General features: G+C 41.9%; 1 protein-coding gene across 6 annotated transcripts in view; it reads left to right on the plus strand.

Annotated features, from left to right (window-relative positions):
- The window catches only part of farp2 (FERM, RhoGEF and pleckstrin domain protein 2), a 60,620-nt gene that overhangs the window by 37,816 nt on the left and 2,516 nt on the right, over positions 1-20,288 (plus strand). For 2 of the 6 annotated variants that reach the window (XM_058990071.1, XM_058990070.1), the window contains exons 14-27: positions 85-266; positions 3,274-3,363; positions 3,861-3,994; positions 4,074-4,155; positions 4,643-4,880; positions 4,965-5,095; positions 6,072-6,140; positions 9,862-9,951; positions 10,400-10,420; positions 11,316-11,398; positions 11,586-11,704; positions 15,532-15,695; positions 18,667-18,774; positions 19,982-20,133. In XM_058990071.1, coding sequence (XP_058846054.1) covers positions 85-266; positions 3,274-3,363; positions 3,861-3,994; positions 4,074-4,155; positions 4,643-4,880; positions 4,965-5,095; positions 6,072-6,140; positions 9,862-9,951; positions 10,400-10,420; positions 11,316-11,398; positions 11,586-11,704; positions 15,532-15,695; positions 18,667-18,774; positions 19,982-20,133 — 1,663 coding nt within the window. Of the gene's footprint in view, positions 1-84; positions 267-3,273; positions 3,364-3,860; positions 3,995-4,073; positions 4,156-4,642; positions 4,881-4,964; positions 5,096-6,071; positions 6,141-9,861; positions 9,952-10,399; positions 10,421-11,315; positions 11,399-11,585; positions 11,705-15,531; positions 15,696-17,561; positions 17,702-18,666; positions 18,775-19,981; positions 20,134-20,288 lie in introns of those variants that run through there. The other 4 variants (XM_058990072.1, XM_058990075.1, XM_058990074.1 and 1 more) reach the window with 4 other exon arrangements.

Raw genomic sequence — 20,288 nt, forward strand, 5'->3', positions numbered from 1 at the left:
ATTAGGTAAGAGGTTCACAAGTGCAAATGTTCCAGAGGCCACATGTCTTAAGTGCTGAGAGCTCTTTGTTTTTTCTCCTGGCAGGGATATCAATGGACAACCCTCAGCTCTCTCCCTTTGCCTTGAAGAGCCATTTGACCCTGTCTCCCTCCTTCCAGATGTCAACACTCAGCCTGCCGGGCCAGGCGCCCTCACCCCTGCAGAGCCCCATCCTGAGTGAGGTGGGCACTGCCAGGCTGGATGAGGAGGAGGAGGGCAGGAAGAAGGTACACTGTCCGCACCCCAGCCTAACTGAGCCAGTTCACCCCGCAGACCCTCTGCATCTACCGCATACCCTGCTTTTTTTTACTAAACTATCCTACCTCCCAGTAAACCCCTGCCCTCAATTGAACTTGGCTACACTGTTCCCCATCCACTAGGCTACACATACACCTTCTCCACTGGCACTTCCGACCCGTGAGGGCTCGGTATGGTACGGGTATGGGTGGTTCTCCACTGGCTATTTGTTGAGCCGAGCAAGAACCAAACCGTGAAACGCGAGCCTCACAAGACATCTGAATCCAACTGCGAGCCGAGCCAGGGGTGGGGTAAAGATTACTGTGGAAAAGAGGCATCAAGACACTCAAACCCTTAGCTTCAACAAGTAAGCCACAGTCCTTGTGTGGTATACCATCCTCAACCCCATTCCCAGTCCTTCAGCTCTAACTAATCCAGTGTGCCTGCCAGCCTCCTGCTCTGTCCACAAGGCAGACTGTGTGTTCTATTTTTATTTTTAACAAAGTTTTACGTGAATTGGGGACATGTTGAATTATATGTGCAAGTAACAAAGTATCTCAGATTTCCAGGGCAGTGTTTTTATTTTAAAGCAATATGTTGGGCAGATGCAGAGTTTGAGAATTGGCACCTCCTAATGGATTGGATAAACTAAATTGTTGCTGCCGTTTGGGTCGCCAAGATCCGAAAGATTTCAGTAACCTGTAGAGCCCATGTTTCTTGCTCTCCATGTGATTGTTGCTGCTGGTCAGTACTGCGGCTGACGTTTTCAGTTGCGGTTTATGGAAGAACTGGTTCTTTTGCTGCTTTATCAACCTCATTCTAGTGACGCTGTTTTTTTGCAATGGAATTGTTAATATGAATTTGAGGAGAAATTAATACTTTAATACATTAGTTGGTGTATAAGATACTGCACTTTTTTTGGTGGGGGGGAGTATTGCTAGAATAGTACAATATAGAATAGTGCTGAATTACAAAGTAATTGGGTGTTTTTGTTTCCATTTCATCTTAGTGGAGAGAACTAGAGATAGAATCTGAATTGCAATCAGTTAAATACTGCTGCCTGGATATGTTGGAAGATGGCAAAGGAGGATATTGAAGACACTGTGGGCAGCAGGGAAAAGGAAACTCTCTCTCTCTCTCTCTCTCTCTATATATATATATATATATATATATATATATATATATATATATATATATATATATATATACACAGACGTGCTCAAATTTGTTGGTACCCCTCCACAAAAAACGAAGAATGCACAATTTTCTCTGAAATAACTTGAAACTGACAAAAGTAATTGGCATCCACCATTGTTTATTCCATATTTAATAGAAATCAGACTTTGCTTTTGATTTTTTATTCAACATAATATTGTAAATAATAAAACAAATGAAAATGGCATGGACAAAAATGATGGGACCGCTAACCTAATATTTTGTTGCACAACCTTTAGAGACAATCACTGCAATCAAACGTTTTCTGTAGCTCTCAATGAGACTTCTGCACCTGTTAACAGGTAGTTTGGCCCACTCTTCCTGCGCAAACTGCTCCAGTTGTCTCAGGTTTGATGGGTGCCTTCTCCAGACTGCAAGTTTCAGCTCTTTCCATAGATGTTCGATAGGATTCAGATCAGGACTCATAGAAGGCCACTTCAGAATAGTCCAATGTTTTGTTCTTATCCATTCTTGGGTGCTTTCAGCTGTGTGTTTTGGGTCATTATCCTGTTGGAGGACCCATGACCTGCGACTGAAACAGAGCTTTCTGACACTGGGCAGTACGTTTCGCTCCAGAATGCCTTGATAGTCTTGAGATTTCATTGTGCCCTGCACAGATTCAAGGCACCCTGTGCCAGGCGCAGCAAAGCAGCCCCAAAACATAACCGAGCCTTCTCCATGTTTCACTGTAGGTATGGTGTTCTTTTCTTTGAAAGCTTCATTTTTTCGTCTGTGAACATAGAGCTGATGTGACTTGCCAAAAAGCTCCAGTTTTGACTCATCTGTCCAAAGGACATTCTCCCAGAAGGATTGTGGCTTGTCAATATGCATTTTAGCAAATTCCAGTCTGGCTTTTTTATGTTTTTCTGTCAAAAGTAGAGTCCTCCTGGGTCTTCTTCCATGGAGCCCACTTTCGCTCAAAAAACGACGGATGGTGCGATCAGAAACTGACGTACCTTCACCTTGGAGTTCAGCTTGTATCTCTTTGGCAGTTATCCTTGGTTCTTTTTCTACCATTCGCACTATCCTTCTGTTCAATCTGGGGTCGATTTTCCTCTTGCGGCCTCGCCCAGGGAGGTTGGCTACAGTTCCATGGACCTTAAACTTCTTAATAATATTTGCAACTGTTGTCACAGGAACATTAAGCTGCTTGGAGATGGTCTTGTAGCCTTTACCTTTACCATGCTTGTCTATTATTTTCTTTCTGATCTCCTCAGACAACTCTCCTTTGCTTTCTCTGGTCCATGTTCAGTGTGGTGCACACAATGATACCAAACAGCACAGTGACTACTTTTCTCCATTTAAATAGGCTGAATGACTGATTACAAGATTGGAGACATGTGTGATACTAATTAAAGAAACTAATTAGTTTGAAATTATTTATTATCTTTTCTAAGGGGTACCAACAAATGTGTCCAGGCCATTTTAGAATATCTTTGTAGAATAAGCAATAATTCATCTCTTTTCACAGCTTTGCTTTATTCTATGACATACCAAAGGCATGCAATTATACATTATATATTATATTTAATCACTTTTCAGGAGGAATGAAGCATTATTTCAGTGAGCTGTAAGGGTACCAACAAATTTGAGCACGTCTGTGTGTGTGTGAGATATATATATATATATATATATATATATATATATATATATATATATATATATATATATACTGATTATGAATACTTACTGTACAGCTAAATCCCCTTAAACTCAATTTGAAGAGAAAGGAAACCTGCTGTTGGATACAACTGGAAATGACTTTGTATTTTTTGACTTCAGAGGTATCCAGCAGACAAAGCCTACTTCATTGCCAAAGAGATTCTGACAACGGAGAGAACTTACCTGAAGGATTTGGAGGTTATCACAGTGGTGAGCATCTCTCTGCTCTATTCTTTCACTATAGGTTGCATTGCATTTGTACTTTGAGGGAGGTTTACAATATACCTGTTTGTCCTGTAGCATCTAATTTGGGTTTCATGAAAAACGAGGCAGTGGATATAAAAGGGTTTACAGAGTTTGTAATTAAATATATGTTTGTGTGTTCTGTAATCTTCTAACAAAGTTAAGTCCATAGGATATTTATTCAACAGTCTAAGCTTAGGGCACTCCTGCAGAACAAAGAGTAACTTTGACATTTTTTTCCCCATAGATCAGGCTATGGTGTTTAATTCAAAGCCATGTGGTTACCTAGTTATTTCTTCAAGAAGAGAGACGCAGTCTTACAAGTGTTGTTTCTTTGTAAGCATGGTTCCATGCTGGAATAACCCTATACATATTGTGTGTGTCTGTCATTCAGCCCTTTCTTAATGGTATCAAAGATTTGTGCTTTCAGGCTGTAGCTGATGTGTAACGGCATTCCTCTGCAGTGGTTCCGCAGTGCAGTGATAAAGGAAAACGCCATGCCTGAAGGCCTGATGACCTTGCTGTTCTCCAACATTGACCCCATTTACGAGTTTCACCGTGGATTCTTGAAAGAGATTGACCAGAGGCTGGCACTCTGGTGAGTCCGTGATCTCGAGTTGTAACGCACTCTTCCTGAACAAATAGGCATTTCACTAACCAGTTTTTGATTCTTCCAGGGAGGGACGCTCTAATGCTCATGTGAAGGGGGATTATCAGAGGATTGGTGATGTGATGCTGAGGAACATGTGCTTTCTCAAGGTAGGGTTGTGCTCTGTCTCTGTACCGGTTCAACTGGTGTAATCAAGGCAAGGCTATGGTGGGTACAGTTGTAGCATATGCTTGTCAGTACCTGCCAGCAAGCAAGTGCATGTTGCAGTACAGTAGGTTCCACAAATATTAGTCACCCACTTTATTTGAATGTCTTTCTTATACAGGTGTATATATATTGTAATTCACACTGTATTAGCTGTTTAATACGTTTTAAAGAATGAAGCAGCTAATGACACTGACACTATTTATTGTACATATAACTGGCAACGTTTTACAATTTCCGTTCACATTATTAATTGTTGTTTTTTGTGAAACAAGTAAATACTTACAGAAATCCACAAAAATGCTCTGGTAGAAATCCACCTTTTTAACTGTGTTAAATATAGTAGTGCAATATGTTGTTACTGAGAGTATGGCTTCACAGTACATTGAACATGCGATTGTATACCAAGCTGTTGTGTGCATGCCCCTACAGGAGTTCACCAGCTACCTGCAGAAGCACGACGAGGTGCTGACAGAGCTGGAGAAGGCCACTAAGCGGCTGAAGAAGCTGGAGACTGTGTACAAAGAGTTTGAGCTGCAGAAGGTCTGCTACCTGCCCCTCAACACCTTCCTGCTGAAGCCCATCCAGAGACTCATGCACTACAAGCTCATCCTGGAGAGACTGTGCAAGCACTACACTCCCGACCACCAGGACTACAGCGACTGCAAAGGTGAGTTTACAAAAAGCTGCAGCCATTCTGAGCCGGTTAGAGCCCTGTCTCTGGCCCTGTCCCAACACTTCCCTCTTCTTCTAGATGCCCTGAAGGAGGTGGCAGAGATGGCTGCCCAGCTGCAGAGCAGTCTGATCCGGCTGGAGAATTTCCAGAAGCTCACAGAGCTACAGAGAGACCTGATTGGGATCGAGAGCCTCATCGCCTCTGGCAGGGTGGGTACGGGCGGGGCTTCTGAAAGCCCTTCTTTCAGTGGAGGTGCTCCTGCATTTTCCAGGGGGGGGGGGAGGGGCTGCAGACACATTACTGTAATTTCTTATTGGCGTAATACTTCATGCAGATTGTGGCAGAAACTTCTAAGGAGAGTAATGCAGAGTACAATGCACTAGCAAGACAGGGCTGGTAATAGTGTTAAGTTATGGTCCCTGCATAATAAAAAGGACTTGGGGATTCTAGCAAACTAGACTAAGGGCAACATTTTGAATGCAATGTGCAATGCAAATGCTAGTAACTTATACAACACTCTAAATAGGACCTTAAAGAACATATATGGTGATGTTAAACCTAAGTCTACATTTTCTGTTTAAATAGGCAAAGTTATCTTCAAAATGGAAATGATATCTACTGTAGGCTACATTATTGGTACCATATTTCAACTTTAAAATACATTTTTTGGGATAGTAAGTGGCTACTTTAAAACTGACTAATATTAAAATAGAAAGATCTTTTTAAAAACATGATTTTTCAAACTCCCTATGCCTCTTAAGGTCCCCTTAAATAAAACATTAAGTTAATGTATGGTACAATATTATCATTTCAAATTGTCGTGTACTGGTCCCTTTTTAATAGGTCTACACAGATGCTATTTTAAGTGAATCTATGAAGCCTAGAACAGGGGACTTGATTGAAGTTTAAAAATCCTATAAGGAGATAAGCCAATATTTAACACCAGGACACATTCTGAAATTAGTGGTGACACTTAGGCAGAGAATAGGATGCACTCTTGAATGGGTTAAATTACCGATGCTGACTCACTGGCAACCATGTCGTTGATGCTGAATCATTGGGATCCATGTTGGGAGAACTGACTACTTTTTCGGTTGAACCGTAAGTGTTTTTTTTTTTTTTCTTGGTTTTTATACCTCACTGTTTTTCTCTCCTTTTTTTTTTAAATGTATTTCTTTTCTCCAGGAGTTTATCCGGGAGGGCTGTCTTTTTAAACTGACAAAAAAGGGGCTGCAGCAGAGAATGTTCTTCCTGGTGAGTACGTCCCTCCCAAGATTTTACACATTTCTAGAATTAAGCTATATATTGGAAACTGCTTCTGAATTTGAAAGAAATCAATTCACTTTTGTAAAGTGAATCTTCACATGTTTTATAGTGTTTTGTGCTGCTGCAATTCCACTACATTTTCAATACAGTTGATAATGTAGTGTGGGGGGTGGGAGTGGGAGGGTACAAAAAGTACATGGTTTCTTTGCGATGTTTTTCTTACTGAATTACTGAAACGTTGGGTTATCGTAACCCTGGTTCCCTGAAATAGAAATGTATCCATTACGCAATCTGTTATGCTCAATTCAACTGAACGCTCTACCAAAGCTGTGTCTTACGCCCACAACGTCGGCATGCCTGTCTCCGCCCCAACACGAGACAAAATTGCGTGCAGGACTGCGCTTGGTGCCATAAATTTTCTTCAGCCTACTTCATAGAATGTACGCAGCGACCAAAGAATTGTAATGGATACACTTCTATTTCAGGGAACCAGGATTATGATAATAACCTAATGTTCTCTTTCAAGTACAAAATGTATTCCATTACACAGTGGGTAAGTATGCCCAAGCCGTCGTAAGGACATGATTTGCAGAACAGCCAATTTGGCGAGACTGATGGCTTGCCATACTTATAAAGCACGGTAACGTCCACAGAATGCATAATGACTACTGCTTCTGAATCCGGCTGAGAAGCCGCTGTCAGGACTCTGGTTCCAAAGGCAGGGTTCTGAGGATCCAGGACGTTAAGCCTGTAGAACCTTGTGAAGGTGTGAGGAGTGGCCCCACACCGCTGCATCGCAAATGTCAGAGACCGATGCACCCTGAAACAATGCCCAAGAGGTAGCAAGACCCCTGGTGGAATGACCAGTGACTGTCTCTGGAGGGGGCAAGTTGCCTTGCTCCATGATCTTAACTGTCTCCACGATCCAATTGGATAGTCTCTGTTTTGATAGAGTTTGACCTTGGTTCTTAGCTCCAAAGCATACAAACAGTTGCTCAGATTGCCTTCAGCTTTTTGTCCTGTCAATGTAATACACTAGTGCCCTATCTGGACAAAGTGTATGGAGCTGACGCTCCTCATCTGACTGGAATGGTGGAGGATGAAAAGCCTCCAGTTCCACAGTCTGATTTGACATGGAAGGTCGATAGGCCTTTGGGCACAAAGGCTGGAGTTGTACAGTGCGTGACCTTAGTCCTAGACTCCGTAAAAAACAAACAAGCTTTTGCCACTGAAAAAGCCCGCATCTCACTTGCATGTCTAGCAGAGGTGATGGCAAGTAAAAACGCTGCCTTCAGAGACAGGTATTTAAACTCTGTAAAATGCAGAAGTTCAAAGGGTGGTTTTGTGAGTGCATGCAGCACCACATTTAACCGCCACTGAGGAACTTTATCCTTCAAAATATGCCAAAGCCTCCACGCCCCTTTTAGGAACTGTCCAGCCAGAAAATGAGCCCCTGGGCACTCTGTCAATTTTAACATGGCAAGCCAAGATGACTGCAAAGTAAACCTTCAAAGTTGAGGGGGACTTGCCCTCATCAGAGGTCCTGCAAAAACTGCAGAATGACTGGCATCGGACAAGTCGTGTGATTAACCTGACGTGCCAAAAACCAAGTTTGAAACACGCACCACTTGTATCCATACTGAGAACGTGTTGAAGCAGCTCTCGCATTCTGGAGAGTCGGTATTAATCTCTTCGACAAGCCTAACTGGCTGAAATGGAGCCGTTTAGGGGCCAGACCCAGAGCTGTAGGCTCGATGGGTTGGGGTGCCACAACGTCCTCTGCGCCTGGCTGAGCAGGTCGTGGCGCGTGCGCAATTGCCAAGGCTGGTAGTGCAATAGCTGCACCAGCGTGGAGAACCATGTACTCCTGTGCCAGTACGGGGCCACTAAAAGCACCCTGGCTTTTTCCTGTCTGATTTTTTTTTCCAGGCACATCGGAAGCAGTGCTACCGGTGGAAAGGCATACAGGAGAGTCCTTTAGCCACTCGTGTGCAAGGGCATCGATTCCCAGTGGACCCCTGTTCCCCAGAATGGAGAACCATTGGGGACAATGAGCGGATTCCAGGGAGGCAAAGAGGTCGACTTCTGCTGTCCCGGGGGGGTTAGGGGGGAGAAGCGGATGAGGTAGATACCGAAGACCGCTTGTGCCTGCGCTCGACCGAACGCCTGGTGAACAGTGCACAGGCCTCACAAGAGGAGTGATCCTGTATGCTCAGCCCCAAGACACCGCACGCATTGATCATGCTTATCTAAAGGGATAGGCTTCTTGCAGGTCATGCAAGAATGGAACCCAGGCATTGCTGCAGCAAGACCTGTAGTAATGCGCTTGGGTGATAACATGCACAGTATTGAATACGGTACGGCGCAACACGGTGCAGGAGCACTGTATAGTGCACAGTGGCACTGTGCAGTACACTGATGTGCGGATGCACGGTACGGTGCATGGTTGGTATTGGCAGGGCCTAAGCAAACTGTGCATGACCAAGGCAGCAACACAGGGATGCAGTGCAAGAACCTGAGAGTGCCTGCTTGCAGCTTTCTCCCACTGACGAGCCTTCACAAAGCGGTGCCAAAGCTGCCTGCTTTTGTGGCATGGGCAGCAGAACAAAGCTCTCTAACTGTTGGGCTACAGCCCACAAGTTAGTCTGTGCAGCCCGAGAGCTAACACAGTGCCAGTCCTGGAGCGCTAGCTTGCAAGACACCATCTGAGCCCAGACTGCTGCCAATGTTTAATCAGTAAGCCACACGCACAGCACCAGGAATAAAAAGAGAAACACAAATACAGCACTTTCAGGGCGGGCGGGCGGAGACATGCGTGCTGACATTGTGGGCGTAAGACGCAGCTGAATTGAGCATAATCAGTTAACCCATTGTGTAATGGAAAACATTTCATACTTGAAAGGGAACTGCCATTTCTGTGTCTTGTTTGTATGTAACCAGGGATGGAAATAAGACTCCCATTGCTTAGCAGTTTGAGTTTCCTGGTTTTACTAAGTTTTTAATAAGACACACCTGAGCTTGTTACCAATACACTGTGGCTAATCAAGCTCGTAGTAAAACCTGGAATGGGTGTAACCATAAGCACATACTGCAGGAAGGTTAGATTGCTGATTTGACTACATGAACCGTGAGTTTGCCTTGCACATCTATTAGGTGGTCTTACCATTGATTGTCATGATGTGTCTATAGTATATATGCTGTGATGAATCTTTCAATCATAGATTTATATGTTAAAGCTTATACAAAACTAAATCTTGCTTCACCTGTGATACTGATATGGATTGAGAGTTGTTTTTCCTTTTTAGTGAAATGTTTATATCTAATGGATATTATTTTGCTCAAACACACAGAGCAGTGCTAGAACGGTGTGGTGCTAAAAGCCTGCATTAAGGTGATTTGACAATGCAAATGAACTATAGATTGTTATGGCAATCATTATTCAAATAGAACAGCATCTGACCAACAGAGCTTTCCTGATTTGACATATTCCGTGTAATGCGTAAAGGTACATTTCTCACTGAAACTCACGTAAATTCATCAACAGAATTATTTTACAGGTAACACTTGAACTTTAAATGTGTTTTGTATTTGCTTAAACTAACAATGTATTTATTACTGCAGACAGTGTGCCCTACAAGTGCTTTGCTGCTTGGCATGCAGAGATAATTTGCAGTCTGTGTGGGTCCCATGCTGAGTATGTGAGTCTTAGTTTTCAGACATGCTCCTGTACACGAGTAAAGGCGTCACGGCCACCAACCAGTTTAAAGTGCACGGGCAGCTCCCTCTACACGGCATGATTGTGAGTATCTCTGATCTATAGGTTATATAAGCACTGTATGCTAAGTGTGGGTGACATTTCATTAATGACTGGCATGTTGCGTTTCATTGCCAGTAAAAATGTACCTTTTCACTGCTGCATTGTTTGAACCTCTGGCCATGTCGGTGATTACATACCCATTTTACTTCATGTTTACGAATCACGTAATTGCAGTTACCAGTCCCCTTACATTACATTATGCCTCTGGGAATACTACTCGCACAAAGCTCAAGTGTGTGTAAACTTCAAGTCTAAATAGAACTAAAAGAAAATGTAGCTAGTGGTACGTGTTTAAAAACCACATAGTTGTGTTTTGAGTTTGAAGTCTGGGACTATTGGATCCTTGATAACTCCGTCCATGTGCTGCAGCACCTTGTGAGTATCAAGCAGTAATAAGCGACTCTCTATTTATTTCACTCCCCTTCTGCAGCTCATTGTGTTGGATGCGCCGGTAAGTAACCTGGGGGGTTCAGCCCCAAACCCAGCAGCACCAACCAGCCTCCACTAAGGGCACCAATAGAGCTGTGTGTAGCTTCTTACTGTAGCAACCATAGGACATCCGTTTGCCCCTTAGAAACTGCTGTGGAACTCTCCTGTAGCCAATGTGTGCTGTAATTCTCTTCAGATGCTGCTGCAGTAACAGAATGGTATTTGGTAATGGTATGACCTTTCTGCTTATACCTAAGGAGGGAAGAGGAAGTGCAAACTTGATTTATAATAGACATGCAAATAGTCTACATTTCCTTGGACACCTTCTTTCCCTCATTTTTTATATATAAAAAAATGGACTTGTGTTACAGAACCCCCTGCAGTTTTTACAAGAAACTCTTTTCTTTATCTTTTGTAATTTTTTTGTATTTTTATTTACACATCATGGGAATTGCTTTTTCACATTTTAACTCAAGAACAATCACCAGGAGAAATACTGTTTCCTCTCAACATAGAAGTATATAAAAATATAACTGATATGAAAAAAAAAGGTAACGTGGTCATGTAAAACTGTTCAGTAATGCTCTAATATTCCTAACATTCATTTACAGAAGGCTAGTGTTTAGTGATTAGATAGCTGAAACATCTGTGAAAATTTATTGTAAAGTTTGCTTTTTTGTGGATCTGAAGTTCTGTTGAATGGTTTAGCATCACTACATTAACTGATAGGGCCAGTTCATTTAGTTTCCCAGTCTTCACTTTTGAATTGGACAAAGTCTATTTATCCTGCCTCAACCTCAGTTGTGCACACTGCTCCATGCTTGGGGCACTGGTCATAGTCTCCTGTGCAATGCAAGGGTCTCCATACTGTGTAGAAGTCTGTTCTTGGCTGTAATTAGTTTTTCAATTGCTTTCAGATTGAGGAAAATGACAACGAGTTGTCTGTCCCTCACTGTTTTACCATCTACTCTGCGCAAAGGACAATCGTTGTAGCTGCAAGGTAAGACACAGGCCATCTGGCAGGTCAGATAAATTAAAGTACCTTTTGAAATATTGTAGGTGCCAATTTGTTGAGATTCCTAAATTTAATCTTGTAATTTTAGTTTCAAGTTGAACTCCTTCATTGTTTGTTAGTTAGTTGGCCAGTCGAAGATTGTAACCCTGCTTTGTTTCCCCGCTCCCTACAGCTCCAAGGTGGAGATGGGGAAGTGGATTGAAGACCTGAACGTGGCAATCGAGATGGCAAAGATGTCCCAAGAGAAGTCAGATTTGTTTCTGGACACCAGTCGCTGCGATCGATCCAACAGTAAGTGTAACATCTGTGTAGAGAAGACCTAGGCCAAAGTGATTCACTACGACTACTACAACTGCAATTACGATTATGGGTATGAAAGGAAATCCAATTACAAAAAAAGAAAAGGCGAAACTTCAAGACATTTAATCATAATTAAAGGCAAAACTATAAGAATCCAAGTAAAGTAGACAAACATTTAGGCCAGTGCCGCCTTCAGTGTGCTAAAAACGGAAGTAGCGTGGGTACATCTGACCTAGCAATACATTTTAATCAAAACTGGGTTTTGGCTGCCTTTTTCATTGACATTTAAGTCGTTGTTTTTTTTTTGGGGGGGGGGTTGTATATATTTTGTGCTGGGACAAACCAGAATATTCAAACAAATATTGTTTGACATGTATTTGGATACAAAAATCAGATGTTCGCATTCGCTACAAAGTACAAATGACAAAAATACCTTGCACTTATTACCGCCTCAGAATTTGCACAACAGTTTCAAAAAATGGCAAATGAAAAAGAGCTCTGTGTGAATATATATATATATATATATACACACACACACAGTACTGTGCAAAAGTTTTAGGTAGGTGTGAAAAAATGCTGTAAAGTAAGAATGCTTTCAAAAATAGACATGTTAATAGATTATATTTATCAATTAACTAAATGCAAAGTGAGTGAACAGAAGAAAAATCTAAATCAAATCCATATTTGGTGTGACCACCCTTTGCCTTCAAAACAGCATCAATTCTTCTAGGTACACTTGCACAAAGTCAGGGATTTTGTAGGCATATAGTCAGGTGTATGATTAAACAATTATACCAAACAGGTGCTAATGATCATCAATTCAATATGTAGGTTGAAACACAATCATTAACTGAAACAGAAACAGCTGTGTAGGAGGAATAAAACTGGGTGAGGAACAGCCAAACTCAGCTAACAAGGTGAGGTTGCTGAAGACAGTTTACTGTCAAAAGTCATACACCATGGCAAGACTGAGCACAGCAACAAGACACAAGGTAGTTATACTGCATCAGCAAGGTCTCTCCCAGGCAGAAATTTCAAGGCAGACAGGGGTTTCCAGATGTGCTGTCCAAGTTCTTTTGAAGAAGGACAAAGAAACGGGCAACGTTGAGGACCGTAGACGCAGTGGTCAGCCAAGGAAACTTACTGCAGCAGATGAAAGACACATCATGCTTACTTCCCTTTACAATCGGAAGATGTCCAGCAGTGCCATCAGCTCAGAATTGGCAGAAAACAGTGGGACCCTGGTACACCCATCTACTGTCCGGAGAAGTCTGGTCAGAAGTGGCCTTCATGGAAGACTTGCGGCCAAAAAGCCATACCTCCGATGTGGAAACAAGGCCAAGCGACTCAACTATGCACGAAAACACAGGAACTGGGGTGCAGAAAAATGGCAGCAGGTGCTCTGGACTGATGAGTCAAAATTTGAACTATTTGGCTGTAGCAGAAGGCAGTTTGTTCGCCGAAGGGCTGGAGAGCGGTACACGAATGAGTGTCTGCAGGCAACAGTGAAGCATGGTGGAGGTTCCTTGCAAGTTTGGGGCTGCATTTCTGCAAATGGAGTTGGGGATTTGGTCAGAATTAATGGTCTCCTCAATGCTGAGAAGTACAGGCAGATACTTATCCATCATGCAATACCATCAGGGAGGCATCTGATTGGCCCCAAATTTATTCTGCAGCATGACAACGACCCCAAACATACAGCGAAAGTCATTAAGAACTATCTTCAGCGTAAAGAACAAGGAGTCCTGGAAGTGATGGTATGGCCCCCACAGAGCCCTGATCTCAACGTCATCGAGTCTGTCTGGGATTACATGAAGAGAGAGAAGCAACTGAGGCTGCCTAAATCCACAGAAGAACTGTGGTTAGTTCTCCAAGATGTTTGGGCCAACCTACCTGCCGAGTTCCTTCAAAAACTGTGTGCAAGTGTACCTAGAAGAATTGATGCTGTTTTGAAGGCAAAGGGTGGTCACACCAAATGTTGATTTGATGTAGATTTTTCTTCTGTTCACTCACTTTGCATTTTGTTAATTGATTATTATTATTATTATTATTATTATTATTATTATTATTATTATTTATTTCTTAGCTGACGCCCTTATCCAGGGCGACTTACAATTGTTACAAGATATCACATTATTTTTACATACAATTACCCATTTATACAGTTGGGTTTTTACTGGAGCAATCTAGGTAAAGTACCTTGCTCAAGGGTACAGCAGCAGTGTCCCCACCGGGATTTGAACCCACGACCCTCCGGTCAAGAGTCCAGAGCCCTAGCCACTACTCCACACTGCTGCCCATTGATAAATATAAACTATTAACATGTCTATTTTTGAAAGCATTCTTACTTTACAGCATTTTTTCACACCTGCCTAAAACTTTTGCACAGTAGTGTGTGTGTGTGTGTGTGTGTGTATTTATATATATATATATATATGTATATATGTATATGTATGTGACCATAGGATCAACACAGTAGCTGTTGAGCCTCTATTTTAAAAGTTTTAGACAGCAAAAAGTAAACAAACCAGATTATGCACACTCGCATATAGTGGTCTCTATGGAAAACGATCTGGGATAAAAATGCGTTGTGCTGCTTTAGAGCGAGGTCAGAATCTTATGGGACAGAAAAAAGGCAAGCACGTCATTCTGAAATGCCTCGCTTAAATAGTACCCAACTTCCTGAAAATGTTGTGTAGTGATTTTTATATAGACTGTATTATGTCTGCGCGGTCGAACGAAGGTCCTGCTTTTAAAGTCTTTTTTACAACCAGCTCAAAAGGGGGGTAAAATCCCACCAATGTACATGAAAATTTGTGTGTGTGGTCGGATTGGCAGGCTCAACAAACTGTGAACAGGGTTGCATTTGGTTGATTACTTTGAGATAGAGTGGTGTAAAAAAACAGCTTGTGTGCCTTCAACACTGGGGAAACTAATAAGATTTTCATTTTCCCCCGCTTTTGTTGTTATGGTACAGTTGGGAGTTCAATGATACCATTCATTTCCACAAACAAATCTACGTTGCAGTCGGTATTAAAGCTGTTAATTTAATAAACAAAACGTTTAACTTGAACTGCTATTTGGCATCCTTTGTTTTGTAGTTAATTCACTGGGGTAAAGTAAGTCCTACACAACTTATTCTTTACTCCTGGGATATTTTTCTATTTTAACGTGTTACATATTGTAAGGTCTTGCTGTAAAATACAGGCACACACACAGGGGCCACGGCCACGCCCCCTGCCCTTGCTGCTATGCTGTCGCTGGCGTTCAGAACAATATAATGGCTTTTATTACTTTTTGAAAAATGAACGAATAGCAGTGTGGAGTAGTGGTTAGGGCTCTGGACTCTTGACCGGAGGGTCATGGGTTCAATCCCCGGGGGGGAACACTGCTGCTGTACCCTTGAGCAAGGTACTTTAACTAGATTGCTCCAGTAAAAAAAAAAAAAAACTGTATAAATGGGTAATTGTATGTAAAAAAAAAAAAAAAAAAAAAAAAAAAATGTAATTGTATGTAAAAATAATGTGATATCTTGTAACAATTGTAAGTCGCCCTGGATAAGGGCGTCTGCTAAGAAGAAATAAATAATAATAAATTGAGCGAATATCCGAACATGAAAGTCCCGCGTTCGCCCCAGCATTGAAGATTTAGACAGTTCTGTTATGTCTCTTTGTATTTGTTCTGTCATGGTAGACTTTTTGTTTAGAATAGCATGTTAGTAAGAGTGTGTTAAATTTGCTGCATCTTTTTCAGTAGATGAAAATTAAAACTACCAAGTATACAAACGCTTCTGCTCCCCTCCCCCCACCCCCCCGCAGGGTCCTCGGATGAGGTGTCTTTGGAGCAAGAGTCTGAAGATGACACTCACTCCTCCCACAGCTCCTTGGATAAGCAGACGCACCACCGTGCCAACACCACCATGCACGTGTGCTGGCACCGCAACACCAGTGTGTCCATGTCTGACCACAGCCTGGCCGTGGAGGTACCCCTCCCTCTCCTCTCCTCTCCTCTCCTCTCCTCTCCTCTCCTCTCCTGTCTCCACTCCACTCTGAGAACCCAGGGACACCATCAGCCACGTTTTAGGGTGCAGGGTGGAGGCTTCAGATTCCACAGGTCTACACCAGTGAGACTAACTAAGCAGGTCCTGCTGCTGCATCTGCTGTGGCTGTAGGTCATGGTGAATTCCTTTTTCATGGCTAATGATTTACAGGGGATATTTCTTGCTGACATGCCTTGTTTGAGTCCCCTTTGGTAAATAAAGGTATCCTTAGATTTGTGTCATTGATAGGGGTGAAACGATACATTGATCTAATGTCGCGATACAATACACATCACAATATGCAAATCCTGATACCTGTGATGGTCCTGATGGGTTACTAGTATGATGCATAATAAGATTAAATGATTATATAAAAATGGTCCATCATTAAATTAAGACAAAAATGAATACCAACTATAAAATACATGTATTCATTCAGGAACCATTTGGTGAACTTCAGAGCTATATTGTGCTTTTAGTCTTGTCACAGTACATGATACAGACCTCCTTGTGATACAATATATCATGTTAATAAAGAATCACCATTCATCGATATACAGAGTCAGAAAGGTATTGTTTCAAAGCCTAAAACCAATTGGAGAAAAGGTATCCCCTCCAGTGGAGTCCCACAAGGTTAGAGTAAGAGGCCTTTCTGGGACAGCAGCTAATCTAACCGGATGCGTTTAGATATCAAGCTGCCTCTTTGATGGTTTAGTGTTAAATTGGCGCTGTTTCCCTGGGTTACTCACTGGCCACGCTCACTCTCGCTAACACTGCTATTCACTTTCCCACAGGTCTGCAGCCTGTTCCAGACACTGTTCTCATTTTCTTTCAGCACGCTCTGGCATCAGTTTTTCTCTTGTTTCAGCACTACTCATTCGTCACTCTTTCCTCTTCTCTGCCCGTCTCTTTAGGGAAACAACAAAAACCTGTTGTCTCCGGCTCCTTGTGGGATGTCAGATACAGTTCAGAGAGGTTTACTTAGTATTTATGAGTGCACAGTGAGAAGCTGAGGCAGGATGTAGTGAAATTCTGCTTGTGAGTGTCCTTGCCTCTCAAGAAGCTGTACCAGCACACCTCAGTAACCTAGCTTCTGCTATGCAGACCTTGGCAGAGAGTGCTATGATCCAAATCATGCTGATTTAATGATGTAGTTCAAGGCAGTTTAATAAAACAACTCTCTAGTCCTTTTTTCCCCATAATTATGGAAAATAATTTGGTCTAGACCCATTATACCTATAGTTTAAATCCAAATGTATCTCTGTTTTAAATATGACATATTGAGTATTTAGTATTAATGTTTTATAGAAATGGTTACTTGCAGTCTCATGCTGTGTCACCTTTGGTATTTGAATTTGATATTTCTCAGGAATCTATGCTTTTGAATTTAAAATGTCAAGTTAGAAACTTGCAATTATACAAAACCAAAGCAGCCTATTTTAGCAGGGCATTTAAATGCCTTATGCACATGCCACAATTTGCACACTTAGTCTCTCTGACACATCTAACCAAGTCTGATTTCAGGTTGGAGTTTGTCTATAGATTCAAATCTAATGTTGAAGTAAATACCTTGTTGCAGCAGTTATTTTGGAAATGGACTGAGACACACACATCAACAGAAATCTTTCAGTCCTCTCAATGACCTCCAACGTCTTTTGAATTTGTGCTTCTGACTTTACATATAGACTTGGGCAGAGACTTCACTGCTATCCTGTCACTAACTTTGCTTCTGTGTTTGCTATTCTTACTGTGCTAACCATCCTTTCCTGTGTCTTCTCTTTTCCTCTCCCTGTTCACTTGGGATCTCAGTCTTCTGCTCTCCTGCTGCCTCCCCGGAGCTCCCCCCTCGCTATCTCCTGGGTCAGGGCCAGAGACCCAACACCATCACCCATGTGTGCTGGTACCGTAACCAGAACCTCTCTCTGTCTGATTACCAGCACATGAACCAGGTACAGCTGGTGCCTGCCCCTAGCCTCCCCTCAGCTGCTAGACAGATGATTTTAAATGTCACCTTTTCTGCCCAGCCCAGTTCATCTAATCAACTTAGCTACACAGAGGGGTGTAACGGCCTCTGTAGTCAGGCGTCCATTATTTACAGGTATAAGAACACTAAATCGGCCCTGAACGTTTGCAGGATAGCTGTTGATGTAATTTTGGTTTACACTTTTTTTTTTTCTATGGAGCAGTGCATATGCGATTTAAATTTAAGATCATGTTTCAGAGCCCCCCCTGTTAAAGGCACAGCCATGTGGTTGGCAGGGTGGGTTACGCTGTCAGGGCCCAGTTGACGGTCTTAGCTGGGTATCCCAAGGGCAGCGTTCTAGTGGCCTTGTTGCTTCCACAGGTTTGATAGTCAAAATAGACAGGGACTGATTTACATCAATGGACTCGTCACCTACAGAGTTGTTTCTCCTCCATGGGTTGACATCTGCTGTGGAGCTGCTAGGTGTAGGAGGCACTTGGCTTGGAGGTGGGATCCAAGGAGTGTTGCTGTGGTTTAAAAAAAAAAAAAAAAAAAGTGACTTAAAAGGTTGTGCGGATTTTTCAGGTAAAAACAAATTCAAAGGTGTATTTTTTGTTTTGTAAATTTACATATAGGCCAAGGTAGGTAAACCGCATATTTCAGAACAGCTAGCCACCTTCAGGACTCGCTGACAAATAGATTGAATCAAATGAAAGTTTAGTAATGATGCAATTAGGAAAGCAGTAAGAACCTAAACTTCACTTAGCTTTTGGAGAAACCGGCTTTACCAGTAAGACATTAGTCAGAAAATGAAATGCTGGGAACAAAGTGAGGTGGTTCGGTCCATGAAGGCTTGTACCTTGCTTCAGTCTCTCTGCTAGCAGTGACAGCAGTGCTAATTTCATTAGATTGTGTCACTCCTCTTGATCTAGTCTTGCTCCCCTGTTTCAGAACCAGCTCTCCGGATACCTGCTGAGAAAGTTTAAAAACAGTAACGGCTGGCAGAAACTCTGGGTTGTCTTCACCAACTTCTGTCTCTTCTTCTACAAAACGCACCAGGTATCTAGAAAAAAAAACGCTTTTAATATTGAGACCCTGACTTTACAAGTTTATTCATACAACTTCTATGTTTTCTGGCAAATGTATAAAATTGTTTGAATGACCAGGTAGCTAAAACTCCTCAAATCTCTAATAAATATACAGCAGATATTGTTTTTTTGTTGATAAATATTAGCAAATTGCAAATCACATGGTGTCTTTTTTGAAATTCAGTCCAAAACTGTTGCTGTGTGGTTTTATAAAGTGTTGGTTTGTATTGACCCTGACTGGATTTTTGGATAACAAACCAGAAAATCCCATTTTAGAAGGTGATTCACAAGAAGATAACTGCATGGAGCATAAAAATACAAATAAATGCACTCCAAAACTACTTTAAAAATGACAAAAGCAGTAAAGGGAGTAATGCTCAGTTGGGACTGTAGTGCTTATGTTTCAGCATACGGTTCTTCCATTACATCTAGAATAAATGTAATACATTCAATGTTATAGATATTTCCATTACGTAAAAAAAATAAATAAATAGAAAATCCTTAAGTATTGCCTGTAGCTTTGTGGTAGCATCCCCTATTTTACACAAAGTGCATACATAGAAATTCAAATGGTATTGGGACATTTCAAATTTGAATAGTCTGCTGACAAAAAGTTAAAGTGTTGCATAAAGCAGGAAAGCTATTGTAGCTAACAGATTAGACTGCATTCCAAACCTACATGAGCCAGCATACTGTATTTCAAAGCCACTGCTTAGTGTCCCAGTTATCACTGCCATTAAATGGTTTTCCTGCAAGCTAATTCCTACGGAGATATCCTGCAGGGTTCAGGGACTATCGGTATCCCAATGTAAGTACCCTAGTTAATCAATGAGATCAGGGTCAAGCAGTGGCAATGTGTATCCCCCAAGTGCCTAAAGCTGGAAATCAATCAAGCCCATATAGCCTGGGGCTTCCTGACATTCTTATGAAGCAGTGCTGTAGGTGACATTTGTAAGCAATTTCCACCATTTAAATGGTTCAAGTCACAATATCTAAGTCTTGATTTGAGGAACTTGCTTGAAAATGTCCCAGAGTTTTTGAAAAGTTGCTTGGTCTTGCATGTGCTTTTGGGGTGAGGGAGCCATTCAGATCTGTGATGGTTTGCTAGCCACCAAGTCTAGTGCATCGACCCCTGTAATACCTTTTTGTAAATGTAACTGTGTTCACTCTTTTGGCAGGATGACTTCCCGTTGGCAAGTCTCCCGTTGCTAGGTTACACAGTCAGCACCCCGGCTGAGGCAGACAGCATTCACAAAGAATACGTCTTCAAACTGCAGTTCAAATCGCACGTGTACTACTTCAGAGCTGAGAGTGAATACACCTTTGAAAGGTACACAACACTTTCTTTAATCTTTCTACTGTGAAGGCCATTCTGGCCTGGTGGCTTTTCAAACCTTAATGTGTTTTCATCGTCAAAGAAATTGGATCCATCCTGCCAAGTCGATGACATTTATTTTGAAGAACTTTGAACATGCTCCAACTCAT

The sequence above is a fragment of the Acipenser ruthenus genome, chromosome 17 (genome assembly GCF_902713425.1).
Source record: "Acipenser ruthenus chromosome 17, fAciRut3.2 maternal haplotype, whole genome shotgun sequence".
Classification (NCBI taxonomy): domain Eukaryota; kingdom Metazoa; phylum Chordata; class Actinopteri; order Acipenseriformes; family Acipenseridae; genus Acipenser; species Acipenser ruthenus.